We start from the raw sequence: 16445 nt of genomic DNA on the forward strand, positions 1-16445 counted from the left end.
ACTTTGGAATAGCTGGAATATTTCTCAGGGGCGGATCCAGAAATTTTCATAAGTGGGGGTTCACTGACTGACCTAAGAGGGGGCCTGCTTCAGTGATTCCCTATATAAGCAATCAAACTTTTTCCCCAAAAAGGGGGGCCCGTCCCCCCCTTAATCCGCCTCCGTTTCTCTACCATTGAAGAGAGAACCAGTTGTGTCTGAAATTTGAAATAAAAAACAACAAGTATATAGAAATATTGGCGTGTTTTATTATAACACAGTATAAATATCATTATCAATGTGGCCACAATAAAAATGTTTCTAAATCATCATTTATACAGCTAACTATTAACAAGATGAAATGATGCTTTTAAAGCAGTGAACAGGAAAACATGAGAATTTTTTTAACTACTTATTTATCAATTTCATGTGTTTTTATCTAACATTGTAATAATTGTTAACTATTGGATATACAACAAATAGCTGCATTAAAACATTTTGTAAATTATGTTTTATATTAAAGAGACAATGTTCTATTGACCACATGGGAATGATAAACAAGAATTAGAAATATTTTATATTATGGCCATTCACAGCTGAGAAGTGAGGTAAAACAAGATAAGTTAAACATTCAATTTACACTGTATGAGTACACTATTGAGATCAGACTAATAACACATTTCTGGCATATAATCCCAACTTAATCATCACAAAATCATTTGGAGAAAAAAGTTTTACTGTTTATTTGGAAATGTAAATTTTTCCAGTCAACCTGATTTTAAAAATCGAATTTTATAATATGTACTCCACAATTTTTTAACTATAATAGTATAAAATAAAGAAACAATTTTATTTGAGAATTTCCATGGAAACAGCAAATTATTTTCTCCAAGTAAACAGTAAATGGTTTGCTGGACTCCTCTGTTTTTTTCAATGAAGCCAGATGATAACTATAAACAACTGAACTGTTTAGTAAAGTCAACCATTCATTCTGATCAACAACAAAAAAATTACAATATTTACATAGATCAATGGAAAAGTCATGGAAACACACGGTTAAAAACTAATTTTGCAGGAAAAAGATGTAAATCTTCCTTTTGGTCCCTCTCTCATAGATAGTTTAAAACAGGGATAGAAATCTGTGTTCCTTGTTCAGGTAAATTTTAGGTATTTCAAATATTTATAAGGAAATAGATTTGTTTTTCAATTCAAAAGCTCTTAGTAAAAATTACAAAAATCTTTCTAAATTCAAATTTTAAAAAAAAATCTACGTTTGATGGATTTTTTATTTTGAATTTTTTGAATTTAACATTATTTTCAGCACTTTTGGCTATTTTATAGCAGTCACTTTTTATTTATGGACAATCCTGGTCAATTTAGATTAAAGTTATACACACCTGCCATGTGCAGGGTTCAAGCTGACAGCCTCAGTGTTGACTAGCTTATGACACAGCAGTAAAACTAAGCCAATCGTTTTAATATTAAAACTTTTCCACTTTTTTTGCGCAAGGTATATTTAATTTCATTTGTAAGTGTTGGGGAATAAGATTGAACATTAAGTTAACATATGAAATGTTTATATAACAAAAAGCACCATAGATCACAATCAGAGTTTTAACAGGGGAAACAAATATACACAGGTAACAAACCAGAGAAGTTACTATTAACTCAGCCAACTATATTTAGCACATTAACAATTACACCAATCCTAAAAATAGCTCACTTCAAACATCTACAAAACACATATATACACCATATACATTCTGTCTATGACTTTCTCAATAAATTTACATATCAACAAAAAATAAATTTCAAACTAACAACACACCTCCTTCTTATTTTGATTTATTATATAATGTGTAACAAATAAACCTGTATATTTCTTAAATCGTAGGATTTGTTATCTCCCTTTCTAACATCATGTGTTATAAACTTTAGCAACATAACGTTACCTTTTTCTTTATCAAAACTAAAACATTCTAAAATCAAAAGTTCTATAAATATTTGTATCCCCTAATAATCTCAATTATTTTTTATTTTACACAAATCTTGTTCACCTTCACTACAAAATTATCCTAAGATAAATATATCAAAATGTTTAATACCTATTAGTGATGGTAAAACATCCGACTATCTCAATCAAGAACTCTAACAACTGGAGGTTTGATTATCAGTCCATGTGTGATAGTAAACCACAAGAGGGTGAGAAATATACTTCTACATGTAAGTTTTGTAATCTGGAGTAAAAGTCTGACATCATGGTTTATTATGAGAAGGATTGTAGTTTCATTTATAATGATCCAAAAATTCCATTGTTCAATATCAACAGACTACCTTGGCAAACCAGCCAGGTTATCATAAAGCCCCACAATTGACTTAAAACAAACTATCAAAAGTGTTAACTCTCATAAAAAAAAGTTCACTGTATAAAACCTTTCACTAAAATTATGAATACCACACATCTATAAACATTAAAAAAATCTTTAGAAAAAAAGCACATTTTTTGCAAAAAACATTTATTCCTTATCTATGAATTTTTAGAAATTGACCAAAGCTCCACAGCTAAACACAATTGTGGTCTTACCACAAGAAAAATAAACCAAGTGTTGTTTATTATAAAATATAAATAAATAAGCCATACACAGTGTAATTAATAATCATACATGTTTTTTTAAATAAATTATAATAAAATTTGAATATAAATCTTGTGATGATAATTACAATGAAATTGAGATCAATTAAGTTATAAATGTGATGGTTTGTGGAATGGAAGACAAAAAGTAAGGAATGGAAAACAAAAATATTCTTATTCTTTAAATACCTGAGAGAATTGCCAATTACAACTATTATCAATATTTTGTGCATTTTTCCTTTGATCTTTTTTTGTGAAAATTTTTCATATCATGCTACTCGCTCGAGATGGGAAATTATCGCTAGAAACTAAGGATGCATGTGGTGTTGCTAAGGAAATTGACATGAAATATTGACATTATTGTCATAGGAAAATAGCGATAAATAGATTATCATTGGTCATCTCCGGCTCAAGCGAGACAAACAATCTCATTAAGATGATCAATGATAATCTATAAATATATCTATTTCTATAGTAAAGAGGAATTTAGAAAACAGAAATTTCCTGTTGATAATAATAAATCCTAAAGTCATCTTCAACTTTTGTCAGTAGCGGACTAATAAAAGCAGGCCAGAAGGACATTGATTAAAAAGGTATTATAACCTAAGTATAGCAATTCTAATATCATTTCAGTAGTTTTCATCAAATATAAAATCTATGGTCTTTTTCCATTCCATCAAACCATCCCATAGTTCCCTGCCTAACAACACAAAAATATGATGGGGCATGATAAATATGATACCACTCTGACACATCAAAAGCGAATAAAAACCTGATAAATAGACATTGTTTTTTAACAGAGGACCGTCTTTCCTAAAGCTGTTAGTAAATTGGTTTACCTGCATAAATTAACTGCTTCTAATTAAATTGTTATATTAGTTATATGATCAACATACATGTGTTCTTTCATTAATAACAGTATGGTAGATTGTAACAAACAGTTGCTATTTTCTTTCCTATGTTATATGACAATTATTTGATTTTAATTGCATTTTTACCTTTAATTATCGGATAGGCTGATATTCCACAGATCAATCGTTCAACTCGTACTCTAAGTAATCACTCTGTATGAAATTTGTACAGAAATATGATCGTACATTACGTAACCATGGTAACACATTGTGAGGTATAATGATGATCTATAAAAATAATCTGATGATCCATGTTTTGATAATTTGCATAGGATAAAAATATACTTGGCCTTATACAATACTAGGTGGTAGTTAATGAAAATAATCGGTTGTACTCCTATATTCAGTACTGGTCAATTCTTAAATCATACAAAATAAAGTTTCACAAGTGGGCATTTTTCTTTCTGAATTGTTAGTCGAGTGTTTATACAATGATGGTAAGTGAACATCATAATGTAGGAATGCTTGCTGAATAGTTCGGACATCATTTATTTGTTCCTTAACTAGCAGATCTAATTAAGTCAATTCTATATGGACAAATTCCACCACGGTTCAAGATTAACAACTAGAAACATTAGTAGGTTAATAAAATAAGTTAATTTGATAATGGCTGACAAAATGTTTTAGTTAATAATTGTACTGTTGAAATGATAATTCACCCAAAATAGAAAGCAATGAACTGATATTGACATATTATACAATAGTGGTGAAGGCTCTCTGCATTGTCATCAGGATTAACAGCATGTCTCCTCATAGTTCCAGTCATGACAGGTTAGGATATTTATCATACTGATGCAGTTGGTAACTGAAAGAGAAACAATTTATTTTATTATTTTACATTTTTTATTCTAATAATGTGTATGAAGATAAATTGACAATTCTATAATATTGTTATTTACAACTACCAGTATGTCTAACAAAATAATAAATAACAAGCAATTTTTTGTTAGGAGAGTAAACTAAATAAATAATCTATTTAAAGATTCTACTTCTGTCTCCAATGTGATATGACATTTCATCACATGCCAAGTTAAACAACCCTTAAAATATATTAAATTATATTGTCTAGAGTGGAGTAATATGGTACTGCTGAATAATAAGTTGGGTGGACAAACTTCATCTTTCTTTGTTAGAAATCTACATTAAGATTCGTTTTTTTATATGTGAAGTCATCAGGCAATGTGGTTTTATTACATGACATTGAATTTTGACCAATGGAGGTCTGAGATCATAAGAACCAGACATTCAAATAAATTACCGGTTAGGGAAAACAAAAATCGGCCAAAAATAACAGAAGTAAAAATTATAATACTACAGATGTACACTAAGCTTCGTGTTGAAGACAGTACTTTGACCTATAATGGTTGTAAAATTTTTACAAATTGTGACTTTGATGGAGAGGTGTCTCATTGGCACTCATACCACATCTTCTAATATCCAATTAAAAGTTATGGTAATTATTTGATATTGAAATTCACACTACTTGTGTTCTGTTATATTCTTTTTCTTGACCATAACACTATATACTTACATGACATGAGAGTTGGAAGCGATCATAGACATCACATAGTTCTTCTAATCTGTACTGATTGAGGATGATAAAACCTTCCAATATATTACTTATTTTCCTCCCACAGTCCATACAATGGACAACATATTTACGATCTTGTTCCATCACAAATAAAACGTCAAACACTTCAACCTTCAAAGACAGAATTAATGGAACATATTTATTTAATTGTAGATTTAAATATTCAATACAGGGAACCAACTATTTATATGAAACCATCACTTAGTCAATAATTAATCTTTATTAGTGAAAAACACTCATTTTCAAACATAGTTAAGTTCTGTATGTTTATAAAACTTGAATTTCATAAGAAACTTGTCATACTTACATCACAGTTATTGCAGTAGTGAGCAGCCTCATTATCAGATCGACCTTGCCATTTGATGTCTTTCCCCATGGCTTCAACAAAATCCATTGTCAATCGAATCTGTTTCATAGATCTCATCAACACAGTTCTACAAACAAATTAAAAGATTCAAAATACAACATTTGCCGACTTTATTATCCGGCATATATGATTACAGAGATTAGTTTTCCATCTGGGGATTATCTAGAACATGTTGTATAAGAGACATTTCTATTGTTTTTGGATGCTGTTTGGATAGTTGCACATTGGACAATCTTGATTTTCAATATTTTTTGTAGATTGTTTAAAGTTTTCTTAATTAAGTCCTTTTTATCAAATGTTCATTTGCTGTCATCTCCAAATAATAATTATTTAACCAATGTTTAAGTATGAAAAACCGCAGAAACTTCTATCAAAAATTAAAATATCAAGTGCACAACCTCATGTCCTGTACATACCTATGTGCAAGTTTAGATAAAGTATCTATAAAGCCATTTTAAAGGAGATGTGGATAACAACAAAATGGTAGATCAGACCCCTTTCTGCAAGCTTTGTGAAATAGTGATTGATCTACCATGGTTTTTAGTGAGATAACACAGGAACTGAAGATGGCAGAAATGTGAATTAAATATTCAAATACTTACTTGACTAATTCAAAGAATGTTGGTTCTGAGATTTGTAAATTACGAGCTATATTCCATGAAAGATGCTGCATGGGAACAATAGATTTATAATTCTGTAACTTATTCCACTCATATCTTTCTATGCCCATCTGATAGGCTTTGTGATTTACAGGTCCTACGTTCCAGGCAATATTATTACACCATCCCTGTTAAAAAATAAACATTCATAAGTAAAATTAAGGCTAATTGGCTTATTCCTATGATTATACTGGGGTGTGCAATTGCATGTCAAACTATTATATGCTTGTTATTTAAAAATTATCTATGCAATTAAATGAATGAGTAAGAAGTCACACCCTAGTCCTTTATGTTTTTTTTTTTATAGTTGTCTGGCAGGAATCCCATTTTTTTCTTAAAAAAAATTAATAAACAAGCTGACATTTGACCTACAGAAGATTAACTGTTATAAATGTAAGTCACTTACCACAGCCTGGACCCAATGCACTGTACCACATCCAACCCATACTAAATCACCAGGCTTCTGGATAAACCTATACACTGGAACATTCTCTTCATACAGATCTTCTAATATAGGCCACCAAGAACCAGTCAAATAATTCAGATTGTTCCTGGAATAAACATTAAACTTAGTTGAACTGAACTTTCATCTGTGTTTTCAAAAATCTTAAAATACTAACAACCAACTATATATGAGTACTTTTGGTAAGTCTTAAACAAATGTTAGGATTCTTATAACTGTAAAATATACTCCCAAGAAATTAATACCTTTTTATCATTTTAAAATATACTTGTTTTTTGGATTATTTATATATTTTCACTCATTAGATCTCTTTAAAAATATTTTTAAGGTAAATACAAATTATGAATTAATAATTTGTCTCAGTTTTCAACCATTAAATTGAAGAAAATGTGCATTGCCTTACTCTCATATTTTTTAACGCGAACCCAATATTTACCTTTCACACATGTTTTGTATAACACCCCAATAATTACCTTTCACACATGTTTTGTATAACACCCCAATATTTACCTTTCACACATGTTTTGTATAACACCCCAATAATTATCAGGAACACCAAACCATTCACAATCTCCAGGTCCAATGTTTATATTTATGGAACCAAAGTTGTTGTTTTCTTGATGTCCTAAAATAAAAGCAGGCAAGGTTAGCTTTCATTGTGTTAAAATTACTTACAAAGGGAACTAACTCTGATATACTTTGACAATATATAGGGGAAACAACTCAGATTTTGTTTACATAGAACACATTTCCAATCTCATTTCTTTTATATTGTACTTTTTTTTAAGTAGGTAAACTAGAGGCTCTAAAGAGCCTGTGTCGCTCACCTTGGTCTATGTCAATATTAAACAAAGGAAGCAGATTGAAAATTGACTACAAAGGTCAATAACTCCTACAGGGGTCAATTGACCATTTCGTTCATGTTGACTTATTTGTAGATCTTACTTTGCTGAACATAATTGCTGTTTACAGTTTATCTATATCTATAATAATATTCAATATAAAACAGCAAAATTTCCTTAAAATTACCAATTCAGGGGCCGCAACCCAAAAACAGGTTGTCCAATTCATCTGAAAATTTCAGGGCAGATAGATCTTGACCTGATTAACAATTTTACTTCATGTCAGATTTTCTCTAAATTATTTGGTTTTTGAGTTATAAGCCAAAAACTGCATTTTACCCCTATGTTCTATTTTCAGCCGTGGCGGCCATCTTGATTTGATGGCCAGGTCACCGGACACATTTTTTAAACAAGAAACCCCAAAGATGATTGTGGCCAAGTTTGGATCAATTTGGCACAGCAGTTTCAGAGAAGAAGATTTTAGTAAAAGATATATAAAATTTACGAAAAATGGTTAAAAATTGACTTTAAAGGGCAATAACTCCTAAAGAGGTCAACTGACCATTTTGGTCATGTTGACTTATTTGTAAATCTGACCTTGCTGAACATTATTGCTGTTTACAGTTTACCTATATCTATTATAATATTCAATATAATAACCAAAAACAGCAAAATTTCCTTAAAATTACCAATTCAGGGGCCGCAACCCAAAAACAGGTTGTCCAATTCATCTGAAAATTTCAGGGCAGATAGATCTTCACCTGATTAACAATTTTACCCAATGTCAGATTTGCTCTAAATGCTTTGGTTTTTGAGTTATAAGCCAAAAACTGCATTTTACCCCTATGTTCTATTTATAGCCATGGCGGTCATCTTGGTTAGTTGGCGGGGTCACCGGACACAATTTTTAAACTAGATACCCCAATGATGATTGTGGCCAAGTTTCAAATAATTTGGCCCTGCAGTTTCAGAGGAGAAGATTTTTCTAAAAGATTGCTAAGATTTACGAAAAATGGTTAAAAATTGACTATAAAGGGCAATAACTCCTAAAGTGGTCAACTGATCATTTTGGTCATGTTGACTTATTTGTAGATCTTACTTTGCTGAACATTATTGCTTTTTACAGTTTATCTCTATCTGAAATAATATTCAAGATAATAACCAAAAACAACAAAATTTCCTTAAAATTACCAATTCAGGGGCAGCAACCTAACAACGGAATGTCAGATTCATCTGAAAATTTCAGGGCAGATAGATCTTCACCTGATTAACAATATTACCCCATGTCAGATTTGCCCTAAATGCTTTGGTTTTTGAGTTATAAGCCAAAAACTGCATTTTACCCCTATGTTCTATTTATAGCCATGGCGGCCATCTTGGTTAGTTGGCGGGGTCACCGGACACAATTTTTAAACTAGATACCCCAATGATAATTGTGGCCAAGTTTGGTTAAATTTGGCCCAGTAGTTTCAGAGGAGAAGATTTTTGTAAAAGTTAACGCCGGACGACGACGGACGACGACGGACGACGACGACGGACGCCGGACGCCAAGTGATGAGAAAAGCTCACTTGGCCCTTTGGGCCAGGTGAGCTAAAAAGGAATATATAAACATTCTCCTTAAAGAAAAAGAGATTTTATAATGAAAACTTCACTCAATATAAAAGAATGTTTTTATGCTCACACTTTTTCATCTGAGACTGTTTGTAATTGATGTGTTCTTTTAGTGGTACTGTTAGAATTATATGTATCTGTTTTAGTGTGGTAGATGGCTGAGTCAGTATATCTGTTAAACATGAATTCAACAATCAATTTCACCAAACACACTGACAATAAACTCTATAATGATAAATTATCCTTTACATACTAACCTGGTGTTCGTGATCCTGGAACTTTCATATACAGCTGAACAGTGTTCATACCCAATATTGTATGTCCCACATGACTTAGAAGATTGCTGGCCGACACCACACGACAGAACGCTGGTAATTTCATCAATTCCTGCAGTTGTGGCTTCCATTTTCTTTCATCTGACAGATCAACATTTGTACCAAACTTTATATACTTATATTTCTTCTTTCTGAAAATACGTGAAATTATCTCTCTTATATACTTGTGTGCAGAAATTGATTAAAACAAATATTGTTAAAATCATCATAAAAACAATTGTCAAGAAAGTAATGCTGAAATTTTATCCTCAAGGTGGTTCCTAACACTACAGGGAGATAACTCTGTAAAATCAGCTAAATGTTTTAATGAACCCATGTCATAAGGGAATATTAAGCTTCTCAATGATCAAAATATGTGTATGTCAAACTGCTATATAACCAGTGTATTTTTTCTGACAAAACAGTTGGTTCAAATTTTTTAATTTTTTTATATTTTTGTTTAAGGGTCAAGGTAAATACTTTGTTAAAATTTTATGAAAATCAAACTAGCCAAATTAATTTTAGTGAAAGTGTTGGGTACCACCTTAAATTAACAAGACATTTTGAGAATTGTGAAATACTGAAAACTCAGAAAATTGTGTGCATTTATTATTGCAATATTAAAAGAAAAGACACATATGAGAGATTAATTATTGCAATATTAAAAGAATAAATCTTTATATGTATCAGATATCAGAATGTGAAAAAGAAAATGATCGGGAGTCTAACAGAGATGCACATGTTGTCATGCTAAGAATACCCATACTCTTACTTGTAAATTAAAGTATAAGTTAACAGGAATATACCTAGTGTAATGCTATAAGAATGAACCGAGTGTAATGCTATAAAAATGAACCTAGTGTAATGCTATAAGAATGAACCGAGTGTAATGCTATAAGAAAATACCTAGTGTAGTGCTATAAGAATGAACCGAGTGTAATGCTATAAAAATGAACCTAGTGTAATGCTATAAGAATGAACCGAGTGTAATGCTATAAGAAAATACCTAGTGTAGTGCTATAAGAATGAACCGAGTGTAATGCTATAAAAATGAACCTAGTGTAATGCTATAAGAATGAACCTAGTGTAATGCTATAAGAATGAACCTAGTGTAATGCTATAAGAATGAACCTAGTGTAATGCTATAAGAATGTACCTAGCATTTGCAATGTAATACAATGAGAATGTTCATAATTTCAAACTATATGAATTTTACAATATAAAATTAAGAGCTGCAGTATGATAGCCATTGAGACAACTAACCACAACATTTTTAATGAAGTTGATGTAAGCAACCATATGGCTTACCAAAATGAGAAAAACCCAGACCATGTAGTCAGCTATAAAATTCTTAATGCTACAATAATGTTCCTTTGCATGATGTTATCACACTTCTTGTCATATAATGTTATTTACCTAGTGTAATGCTATAAGAATATTCTGTCTACAATCTATATTTAGATGAAGGTAAAAGAGTAGATGTGTTAAATTTGACTGTATTTCTTATACTTGAGAAAACCCAATTTGGAATAAATCAGTCAATGACAATTCTAACATGTCATTAAGTTAGTCATTTTCTGGTGTAAGACAGAACTCGTAAAACTGCAGACATTGTTTTACCTAACCTTCAAAACACATAAAATGTAAATGGTCTTTACAATACATACCCTTTAGGTCCAGTGGAAGAGTTTGAGTCACTGTCAGAATCTCGATGGATCCCTTTAGATTTATCATGCTCCTCCTAAAATTAAATATAGATCAATCAAGAAAATCTCATTAGAAAATAAAAATGTTTATTGATCATTGAATATCAAACCACTGTTTTTTAAGAGTACATTGTGAAGATTTTTTTGTTTTTTGAATTTGCATTATTTCAAACTTGAAGAATTTTACTGCTCACATAATCCATCACTACTTCATAATTGATAGAGAAGTTCTATGAAAATTGTTCTAAATGTCAACATCCATTTGTACAAGACATACCTTAAGAGACTCCTGGAATGACGAGGCTTGGTACTGAGCATATTTAGCTATTGATGTTAGTCCTCGGCTACTATCACACCGCCAAAGTCTGTTTCCATAGGTATCACGATTCTCATCTGGAGCTTGTTGTCTCTGAAACAAATATTTATACAAATGAACCATTTCTTTCAAAGATACCAGTCACAGGTAACTGTAAACTAGTAAAAACTTTATTAAACAAGAATGTGTCCATAGTACATGGATTCCCCACTCGCACTATCATTTTCTATGTTCATTGGACCGTGAAATTGGGATCAAAGCTTTAATTTGCAATTATATTTAGAAAGATCATATCATAGGAAACATGTGTACTAAGTTTCAAGTTGATGTAACTTTAACTTCATCAAAAACTACCTTGACCAAAAACTTTAACCTGAACTTCACACTATCATTTTCTATGTTCAGTGGACCATGAAATTGGGGTCAAAACTATAATTTGGCATTAAAATTAGAAAGATCATATCATTGGGAACATGTGTAATAAGTTTCAAGTTGATTGGACTTCAACTTCTTCAAAAACTACCTTGACCAAAAACTTTAACCTGAAGCAAACGGACGCACAGACGAACGAACGAACGAACAAACGAAAGGAGGCACAGACCAGAAAACATAATGCCCCTCTACTATCGTAGGTGGGGCATAAAAATATCACCACAAACAAAACTAATTATGGATGTATGTTTAAAATCAGGGTTATTTTCACATTCCAGTATAAAATTCATATCTGAGTTATCTCCCCCTTATAGTACAAAGATAAAATAGCATCAAACAAAAAATTGCAGCAAAATATGATAAAACCCATAATTCTCTTCAATAAGATATATATATATGATGAAGGGGTTATCATCATTGTACAGGATTGTCACTAAAATATCAATTTACTACTTCGTACATTCATTAAAGATTCAGAACTCTCATACGATATTAAGAATTGAACAAACATATAAGATACATGTAGTTTGGTAGAAACACAACAAAAATATAATTTTTCATTGAGATTTGTTTATAATTGTAAAATGTTGCATCTTGAGAAAAGCAACTATATTGATTTATTTACCATTTTAACATTCAGGAATTAATGAAGTGATATTTTCTCTAATATAATGTTTAACTTGATGGTTATTGAGGTTTGTGTAAATGATTAATACTATTTACTGTTAACTTACCTGTGTTCTAACTTCTACAGGATGATCTGCATTAGCTTCTACCAAACTTTTTGTTGAGAACAGACCTAAATCTGTAAAATAGTATATGTAAGTATGACAATCTGCATGAAAAATAAAACAAAGCAAATGCAGTTCTGCATAAAATAAAAATACAATAATAGCTAAAACAAATTTCAAGTTACAAGAAACTATTTAAAAGTGTCATTGAAATGAATCAGTCAACAAACAAGACATCCATAAGATCCAATTGTATCAGCCGTTGTATTTTCCTATTTTAAGCAATTGTAATAATCTTAAAATCATCTTCTGTACATTTAGTTTAACTTTTTTTTAAGAAACTATAGTTCTTACTCCCGAAAGCAAGGCTCACCTCAGATGAATTTGGCTTATTGGCTTTTTGATATATATCTTTCCCTTTATACAAGTATTCATACATCTTTGGCTTTTAGTTTTTAGGGTTTTGAACGTTCCTACAGAAACACTGTCTGTTTTAGTATACCACGGATTCATTTTTCATGGGTACCAATTTTCATGGATTGCAGAAAACTTGCCTTTTTGTGGATATGTGATTTTGATTATTTCTGCATACAACCCAATAGAAAATCTGTAATTGGTTGAACATTTAAATACATGGTTTAATCTCTACCCACAAAAACCACTAAAATTGGTATTTACGAATATAACGAATTCACAGTATTACAATTCATTAAAACCTTTACGGGATGTCAACATTGAACACTGAATCTCTTGTTCATAAATTACCTAATTTCAAAGCTCCTGCTAACCCTCGTATCACTACCACTGGTTGGGAGTAACAATACTGCTGAAGTTCTAATGAAAAAGCATCTTTCTTAGTATCTAACTGTAAAAAAGAAACATAACTATGAACTAATCCTTTTATTTAAATATCTCTCACTGCAAAGCTACTGACTTAAAAAAGTGTGACAAAACAAAGTTATTCAACAATGTGAAAGAGTAAAAAATTATCTGCAAACAGGAAGTATAAAACTATCTGAAGGTGGTCACATGTTCAACTCATTGTAGTCAGGTTGATGACTAAATATGATGTCTTTAGGTTCATGAGTACCTGAGAAAAGTGGAACAGAAATAATTAAGTATGTTAGATAACTTAAGGTAGTGAATGGGGTCTAAGGATCGCATCACTCGTCACATGATACTTACATAAACACTGGGTGTTGGAGGGTTGAGTCTGTCTTTTGGCAGAGGAGGAAATGGTGAAGGAGGGGGTCTTGGTATTCCATCTCCCATCATACTGATAGTCATACATGATACTTACATAAACACTGGGTGTTGGAGGGTTGAGTCTGTCTTTTGGCAGAGGAGGAAATGGCGAAGGAGGGGGTCTTGGTATTCCATCTCCCATCATACTGATAGTCATACATGATACTTACATAAACACTGGGTGTTGGAGGGTTGAGTCTGTCTTTTGGCAGAGGAGGAAATGGTGAAGGAGGGGGTCTTGGTATTCCATCTCCCATCATACTGATAGTCATACATGATACTTACATAAACACTGGGTGTTGGAGGGTTGAGTCTGTCTTTTGGCAGAGGAGGAAATGGTGAAGGAGGGGGTCTTGGTTTTCTATCCCCCATCATACTGATAGTCATACATGATACTTACATAAACACTGGGTGTTGGAGAGTTGAGTCTGTCTTTTGGCAGAGGAGGAAATGGCGAAGGAGGGGGTCTTGGTATTCCATCTCCCATCATACTGATAGTCATACATGATACTTACATAAACACTGGGTGTTGGAGGGTTGAGTCTGTCTTTTGGCAGAGGAGGAAATGGCGAAGGAGGGGGTCTTGGTATTCCATCTCCCATCATACTGATAGTCATACATGATACTTACATAAACACTGGGTGTTGGAGGGTTGAGTCTGTCTTTTGGCAGAGGAGAAAATGGCGAAGGAGGGGGTCTTGGTATTCCATCTCCCATCATACTGATAGTCATACATGATACTTACATAAACACTGGGTGTTGGAGGGTTGAGTCTGTCTTTTGGCAGAGGAGGAAATGGCGAAGGAGGGGGTCTTGGTATTCCATCTCCCATCATACTGATAGTCATACATGATACTTACATAAACACTGGGTGTTGGAGGGTTGAGTCTGTCTTTTGGCAGAGGAGAAAATGGCGAAGGAGGGGGTCTTGGTATTCCATCTCCCATCATACTGATAGTCATACATGATACTTACATAAACACTGGGTGTTGGAGAGTTGAGTCTGTCTTTTGGCAGAGGAGGAAATGGTGAAGGAGGGGGTCTTGGTATTCCATCTCCCATCATACTGATAGTCATACATGATACTTACATAAACACTGGGTGTTGGAGGGTTGAGTCTGTCTTTTGGCAGAGGAGGAAATGGTGAAGGAGGGGGTCTTGGTATTCCATCCCCCATCATACTTATAGTCATACATGATACTTACATAAACACTGGGTGTTGGAGGGTTGAGTCTGTCTTTTGGCAAAGGAGGAAATGGTGAAGGAGGGGGTCTTGGTATTCCATCTCCCATCATACTTATGGTTACTCCATGTTTACCTATAATGAATTATTATATAGATAAATACTGTTTTGGTTATTTTATATTTTATCTTTTGAGTACATAAAACAAATACAGTTAAAAATAAGATGCTATAGGCAATATGTCCAATGAACATGAATGCTTCACCCAGTAGCATGTTTGCGCCTTTCTTAAGCCAGAAGACACTGGCCTTTGAAAGTCTTGCATGATTTTTAATTTTAACTTATATTTTTTGGAGTTGAGTATGACGTTCATTATCACTGAACTAGTACACATATTTGTTTAGAGGCCAGCTGGAGCACGCCTCTGGGTGCTTGACTTTCATGCTGCGTTGAAGACCCATTGTTGGTCTTTGGTCAGGTTGTTGTCTCCTTGACAAATTTCCCATTTCCATTCTCAATTTTAGTGTTCTAGTATTTCAGTTTACAGAATATTTTGCCTGTTTTTATTCATATTTGTATTTATTAGCTATTTTCCCCCCATTCAACTTGAAGACAATGAATATATTAAGTCAACCTTGGATATGTAATGAAGCAGTACCTACCTTGACCTTTAGTTGCTGCTAAAATTTCGAAAGCTTTCATTGATATTGTCAGCGGACAAGACGGTGGTAGTAATTCCTTTGGAATGGCCACAGTTCTATTATCACAATGTTTGTCCTCCTTTGATTGAGGTATTTCCTGAGACACTTTGGAATGTAACTTTGATGAGGGACTAGATTCAGCAGTGAATTGAGCGAGAATATCCTCTGCGATGGAGGTAGCGAGTGCTTGTTTCGGTGACAACATTGTCGATATATCACTATCATGTAAGTGTTCTGACACAAAGTTTTGAATGTCTTTAGGGAGATCTGAATCTGTTGAGGATGTATGAACTGATGAAGATGACAATGAAGTTCCACTCGATGTGTGAGACCTGGACGTAACGTTGATGCCCTGAGTGATGTCACTAGAGGAATGCTGATTTACAGAAGGCACTCCATTGAGCATGTCTCGACCACCCGAGATGTTTGGTTTAGGATATCGTTGAGCTCCTGGTTCCCCTGATAAAGCAGCAACTTTACTAGGATTATTGTCCTGTTATAGAATAAAATAAGGATATCTATGAAATCTAACATAGCAATTATATTCCTAAATAATGCAAACATAGAATGAAAGAAAGAAATTTACAAAAATATCAAAAAGATCTGTTTATTGTTAAAACTTGCAAAATAAATCATTCAGACATTGACCCTCAAACTAACATACATATAAAATGTAAATACACTTGGTTATTCGCTCACATAAATACAGTGAGAAAATGAGAAAAAACTCAAAAATAAGTTATGCAAAGTAGGCTAGAAAG

General features: G+C 32.5%; 1 protein-coding gene across 6 annotated transcripts in view; it reads right to left on the reverse strand.

Moving 5' to 3' along the window:
- Positions 1 to 228: 228 nt before the first annotated feature.
- The window catches only part of LOC134712800 (lysine-specific demethylase 6A-like), a 73983-nt gene continuing 57766 nt past the window's right edge, over positions 229 to 16445 (reverse strand). For all 6 annotated transcript variants that reach the window (XM_063574683.1, XM_063574686.1, XM_063574689.1 and 3 more), the window contains 13 exons: positions 15646 to 16177; positions 15006 to 15118; positions 13321 to 13420; positions 12559 to 12629; positions 11354 to 11485; positions 11038 to 11111; positions 9314 to 9522; positions 7113 to 7227; positions 6546 to 6690; positions 6083 to 6267; positions 5421 to 5547; positions 5054 to 5224; positions 229 to 4327 (listed from right to left, as the gene is read on the reverse strand). In XM_063574683.1, the coding sequence (XP_063430753.1) occupies positions 4307 to 4327; positions 5054 to 5224; positions 5421 to 5547; positions 6083 to 6267; positions 6546 to 6690; positions 7113 to 7227; positions 9314 to 9522; positions 11038 to 11111; positions 11354 to 11485; positions 12559 to 12629; positions 13321 to 13420; positions 15006 to 15118; positions 15646 to 16177 (1995 nt within the window). In that variant the 3' untranslated portion in view covers positions 229 to 4306. The remainder of the gene's footprint in view (positions 4328 to 5053; positions 5225 to 5420; positions 5548 to 6082; positions 6268 to 6545; positions 6691 to 7112; positions 7228 to 9313; positions 9523 to 11037; positions 11112 to 11353; positions 11486 to 12558; positions 12630 to 13320; positions 13421 to 15005; positions 15119 to 15645; positions 16178 to 16445) is intronic.

This window comes from Mytilus trossulus, chromosome 3, assembly GCF_036588685.1.
Source record: "Mytilus trossulus isolate FHL-02 chromosome 3, PNRI_Mtr1.1.1.hap1, whole genome shotgun sequence".
NCBI lineage: Eukaryota > Metazoa > Mollusca > Bivalvia > Mytilida > Mytilidae > Mytilus > Mytilus trossulus.